The 5,907-nt window shown below is 41.5% G+C and overlaps 1 protein-coding gene across 1 annotated transcript; it reads left to right on the top strand.

Moving 5' to 3' along the window:
• Positions 1-1,767: 1,767 nt before the first annotated feature.
• On the top strand, positions 1,768-5,381 carry tmem42b (transmembrane protein 42b). Its single transcript, XM_005754405.1, has 3 exons — positions 1,768-2,089; positions 3,458-3,604; positions 3,887-5,381. The coding sequence occupies exons 1-3, from the start codon at positions 1,913-1,915 to the stop codon at positions 4,031-4,033; spliced, it is 471 nt and encodes a 156-aa protein (XP_005754462.1). The 5' UTR covers positions 1,768-1,912; the 3' UTR covers positions 4,034-5,381.
• The last annotated feature ends 526 nt before the right edge of the window (positions 5,382-5,907 follow it).

The raw sequence follows: 5,907 nt of genomic DNA on the forward strand, positions 1-5,907 counted from the left end.
TAGATCGACCGGTAAATTGAGAGCTTCGCTTTTACACTCAGCTCTCTCTTCACCACAACAGACCGGTACAGCGTCCGCATCACTGCAGCCGCTGCACCAACCCGTCTGTCGAGCTCCTGCTCCCTCCTCCCATTACTTGTGAACAAGACCCCGAGATACTTGAACTCCTCCATTTGGGTCAGGAACTCGTCCCTGACCCGGAGTGGGCACTCCACCCTTTTTCGGCTGAGGACCATAGCCTCAGATTTGGAGGTGCTGATTCTCATTCCCACCACTTCACACTCAGCTGCGAACAGTTCCAAGGCAACCTGAATTATCTTCACTGATATAATCAATTTTTGAATAACAGTGTCAATCTGTTGTACCATTTTACCAAAAGATCAGTATTTATTCAAATTTTGACTTTTTTTTTCTTTTTTGAAAAGGTCATGTCTCCCTTCTTTGCAATAAGTCAATCAGTTGTAAGAGCAGACATCACACGTTCAAATGTATTCACCTACATTTGAAAGTAAAGTAATTACGGCGAGTTTATGCATCTCTGTTTGTGTTCTTTCTATTTCCCATGCACAGTCTTGTGTTTTACTATAAAGGCCAGGCAGTGTGCGCTATGCTGGGTTCACTACACTGGTGTATGAAGCACTGATTCATGCTGCTCCACATGAAAAGCCAAATTAATAGCCAAATGCAATGCTGACTGAATGGTCTCTCATCCATCTACAACCAGATGTTCAGCTGCAGAGTCCGATGAAGAGACGGACATCTGTCTGATGACTCTTGTCTCTATTACAACACTCTGATTAATACTCTCATTACAGACCCATGGATCTGAGCTGTTGCTCAATTTTCTGCCTCTAATTAGGAGACTCATTTAGTCTTGCTCTGGTTCCACCTCTCTTACAGGGTCCTCTCTCCATAAGGACCACCGAAGGACCATAAGTGACCAACACACATTCATACGCCTCTCACTCACTTAACTTATACCCTGTGTGGGTTAATGTAATGAACCTTTATACTGCAGCTCATCAGTATGCTAAAAGCAAACCAAGGTTTGTCCCTGGATCAAGTGGAGTCAGTGCTCTCCACCCACACTCAAGAACATTACATTAGTATTGACTGCCCTCTGCTCCACCCAGGATTTATAGTACAAAATAATGTGAAGGGACTTCAGTTCAAACTCTTCTTAACCTCACAATGTTTTAATAAAAAACTTAAGGCATGTATTCACTAATGTGGGATATATTATGTGATTTATACAAAAGTGTGACTTTACCTGTAATTGTCACTTCTCTTAACTAAAATAAAATGAAAAATAATATAAAGGAAATAGCCTTACTTTAAATATTTGTTGGTTTGGTATAAAAAATGGTATTACAACTTGCCTGATGGGGATTTAAATGAACATGTTTATGGAGACTTTGCATCCCTACAAGACTGAGAGTCCACTGCTTCCAAAAAGTTGTGTTTTTGTTGTAATTCCTTTACTGATTGTCCGAAATCTTGTCTCTATAATATACAACATGTTAAATAACAATTAAAAAGACTAAAACCAACTCTGAAAATAATAATAATAATAAATTAACTAAAAAAAACACCATGGAAACTAACTGAAGCTAGACTGACTTAAAAACTAAGAGTCAAAATGATATAAATATAAAAAATAGATAATACGAAACTAAAATATCGGAACTAATATTACGGAACTGCAATTCCCAGAATGCCTCGGAGAGCCACGGCCATGAGTTGTGTGACTGCCACCGGACGGCTGTCGATGGAAAGTGCAGGAAAACGTGCTCAGTGACAGTCATACAAGCATGCACGTAGCTCAGCGCCGACCAGCTTCAGCAGCAGACATGTAAAAAGATGGATTAGAAAATAATGTCCCTCGCCTATCATCACCATCATCACCACTACCATGTTCCCGGGAGTTTTCTATGCACTGCTGGCGGGTTTCCTCGGGGCCGTGGCGTCGTCCTCGGCCAAACTGTCGCTGGGAGCCGACTACCTGAAGGGTGTCTGTGAAACCGGACTCCGGACATGGGGAGAACAGCGGAAATTCAGACAGGCGGACGAAACTACCGCCTGTGACCGGGTGAGGCATTGCCGCAGTTAAACTCGCTTTAATTATTAACACAGTGAGGGTGAATAATAATGCTCGCCTGCGAGCGGGGTGATTTCTCACGAGGGAAGTTAGGGGGGTTATCCCCGCCCGCCTCTCCTCACCGCCTCCCTCAGCATCAGCACCATCTGCGGCATCACACTGGGGGAGCCCGCGCAGGCAGCGGCGCGCTCGTGGCGTACCCGCGCCCCCGAAGCACACCACTACAGTTACTTGTATTTAGGCGTTGTTTTATTCTATAAGCGTAAAAATTATCTCTGCGTGTAGATAATGAGCTGAACGGCTGGTATCTGATGGTGAGGATGTCAAGTTTTTCTGTGAATGACCTTCAAGCTGCCTACATACGTCACACAGTGATGTCAGAAACATCTGCAGGCGGCTGTCTGAAGCCTTAAACTGTAGAAACGTGGAAAGCAGCGACCCCCCCGATACGTGATTTAAGGCACAAATGAATTGACAGAATTGCAAATTAGGATTGCAGGTGGATGCAAAGCGTATGTAAAGGCTGTTACTTTGCACCACGAGATTTGCCTGCCTCACGTCAGACTACAGGACGTGGAAACATAGAGAAAAACAAACAGGAACAATGCACTGTGAAGCTTTGGAAAGTAAATGTTAGAACTAAGTGACTACCTTTGGCCACTGGCCCCTCTATGAGCATGATACTGCTGGACGTTTCTTTCTGTTAAAAGGGAGTTTTTCTTTCCCACTGTCTGGAAAGAGCTAGGGGTCTCTCTCATTGTTGGAGCTCTCAGAGAGTGCAACTTCCCCCGAAGGGCATGGGCTGTACAAAGAACTTTGATGTTTTATGACGTTTTTATTCCAATATGATGACATCAACCCGTTATGGCATCAATGTGACGTTGTTGGACTTTGTATTGGAAAAAGTGTGTTGTGCAGCTCTCTCCGTCGCCTTTCATATAGCATATTACTCGATGTGGTTGCTTGAAATTTTTTTTACAAGGTTAACTTTGACCGTGGGTGCTAACCATGAAGGTGAAAGTCAAATGTTAGCCAAACTAGGTATCCATGCTGCCCAATACCTAGTACATTGTTGTGATATTTAAAGATGATCAAAAAGAAAATGTGGGTAATATAAAATTTTAATTTCACATTTGGTGTGACCTTGACCCAATTTTCACAAAAATGAAATCAGTTATGAGTATTTACCATCACATTAATTTTGAAAATGATATCTTGAAAACTGTGGACACTAGACCACTAACAAACAGAGAAACACACAAACAAAAAAAACTGTGCAGATTAGATACTTCCTCCCTTCAGTGGGGGAGAAAAATTTGTCAAGAGCATCTTTAATAAGTTTCTTCTCTCGTCTTTCAGCTTCATATCCCTCTGAGGCTGCTGTGTGGCGGCCTGCTTTTCACCTGCAATGCTGTGATGTGGACCTTCCTTGCCAAAGCACTCAGGTATTCCTCGTCCTCCACCCGAACCACTGTGACCACCACTGCCTCCAACTTCATATCTTCCGTAAGTGACGATCTGTCTCTTATAGCTCTTACTTCATGTCCTCTGAGTGAAATCCTTTACATCAGACAGTAGAGGGTGAAAATATTTTCACGTTGACCTTAACGTCCTTCCTTCTTATGTAACCTGATTTATTTTAGAAAATAGGCTAGACTGTATTCAGAAATAACTTGTCACTGTGATTTATGGCTCTTCATTGTTAAGCTCAGCAGGGATATTGGCCATTAGGGCACCTTTATTGGCAATTTGTTTCTAAAAACAGGCATGATGTTTTTTTCTTTGCAGGCTTTCCTGGGCCAGCTGATCTTTGGGGAAGCCCAGATAACATTGTGGTGGGTTGGGATCTCTCTGACCTTCTCTGGTTTGTTGGTACTGCAGAGGGTTTCGCCACAGGATGGACAACAGAACACGGTTGCCAAAAAAGATGAATAATGTGACCTGTCTCTACCAGCTGGCTGTGGCTTGTGGTCTGTTTTGGCAGACATCTTCTCTGACTTCAGAGCCAAAGAGCAGTAAAATCTGAAACAGCAGTTGAATTTAAAGTGTTTTCTTCTTTAATCTGAGCACACCTGGAAAAGTTATTATTCCACTTGTTAAAGAGCAAGTAGAAATAGTTGTTTTCTTCCAGTCATATAACAAAATTCAGTTTCACCTGTTTAGCCTAAAGTGAAATTATTAATCAACATACTTAAAAAAAGATTGCTTTATTGAAATCAATATCTGTTTTACAGGTTGCTGTTTGTAGCCCTGCAGGATGTAAAACCCTGCTGGTTCAGCTGTGGTGCAGCCTTGTTTAGCCCTTTCCTAAAATCAGAGGAGATGTTGGCTTTCAGACAGTCAAACCAGAGCACATCCAAAGTCTGGCTAGTAGAGACAAAATAATGGATGGCTAAGTCTGAAATCATCTCTGTCCACAAAGAAGAAGCAAAAATTATACTAGCTTTACATTACTTTTTGGAAAGTCAACAATAGCACAACAGCTTCTGAGCTAATGGAAAATATAAAAAGGAAGATAAATAAAAAGGTTGTTAGATATTTTGGGAAATGCATCTGTTTGATTACTTTTTGAGAGTTACATGAGAAGATTGATACCACTAACATGTCTTTAGAGACATACTTTATGAAGCCTCATCTGGCATAATTTAGCCTGACTGGAAATCAAAGGGTAGCTGGCCTGGCTCAGTGTCAAGATAACCAAATCTCTGTTTGTGTAATATATTCATAAACAGAACTGCAAAAATGACATTTATTGTCTTTGTAGGTCAATATGTGTGAAACGACTTTCTAACTAAGGGTAGTGACTTCCTTCCTGATAAAGGGAGTCATTAAAACCAAGGTGTTGATTTTACTCTTTGGTTTTTGACACAGAACACAAGCTGGAAGTTACTAGATTATTAGGGGAAAAGTGATTGGAGACCATAAATGACCAAAATTATTTTAACTGTGCTATAAACCTGCGATCTTGTTGCCATTGAAACAGTTGCTTCAAAGACGGAACTGAGTCTGTGATCATTCGCAGTTGCTGTCTTCAGGCAATAAGAGCAACTCTGCTATCAGTTAGCTATTGAATGGGTCCAAATTGGCAACTACATGCGACCTGTTGTGGTAATTCCAACGATTAAATAAATTGGTGAAAATTTGCAAATCTGTTGCCATCTGCATATACAGAAAAATCACATTAACTACTTGCACTCAGAGTCCAACCAGAATCTTGTAGATTTGAAAGAGAAGTTCCTCCACAATTAGTAATGTAGTTACTATAGGACAGCAGCATAACTGTAAAGTGACGTAGGTGCTTATCAACCTTGCTTTTCTAAGGAATATAACCAGAAACCACCCAGTTGGCAACTAGTTGAGTTGAGATGACTAATGCAAAGAGACATGGCAGACAAGTTGCACTCATCAGCACAGACAAACTCAGATTGATTGCATCATGTTGGCAATAATATTTTCAAACCCTTGTCAACCTGTCTGAGAGCAGTTGCTGTCACTCTGAGTCAGACTCCGATTTTCTGGAGACAGGTTGCCTCCCACCAGGCAACCTGTGCAATTGTCTTGCAACTGAGAGTAACTGCAGAGACTGAAAGTGTTAGATGCTCAGTCTCTGAGTGACCAGTTGGTTGCCACAACTAGTCATCTGGCAACAACCAATTTTTCCCAGGTGCAAGTAAGTCACCATCATATTTTACTCTAGTGTGACTGAGCCATTAGACAGACTTTGTCCACCACCATTAACTGTATAGACATGAGAGTAATCAATCTTTTCATCTGGCTGTCTGCAGGAAAGGAATAGATACATTACTGTA

This window comes from Pundamilia nyererei, unplaced genomic scaffold (genome assembly GCF_000239375.1).
Source record: "Pundamilia nyererei isolate P.nyererei 1_Seehausen unplaced genomic scaffold, PunNye1.0 scaffold00561, whole genome shotgun sequence".
NCBI lineage: Eukaryota > Metazoa > Chordata > Actinopteri > Cichliformes > Cichlidae > Pundamilia > Pundamilia nyererei.

Bases quoted from the DNA above. Each gene is read 5' to 3' on its own strand.
- tmem42b (XM_005754405.1), top strand. From the start codon at position 1,913: ATGTTCCCGGGAGTTTTCTATGCACTGCTGGCGGGTTTCCTCGGGGCC. The intron at 2,090-3,457 runs GTGAGGCATTGC...CTCGTCTTTCAG, and splicing joins AAACTACCGCCTGTGACCGG to CTTCATATCCCTCTGAGGCT. The intron at 3,605-3,886 runs GTAAGTGACGAT...TTTTCTTTGCAG, and splicing joins CCTCCAACTTCATATCTTCC to GCTTTCCTGGGCCAGCTGAT.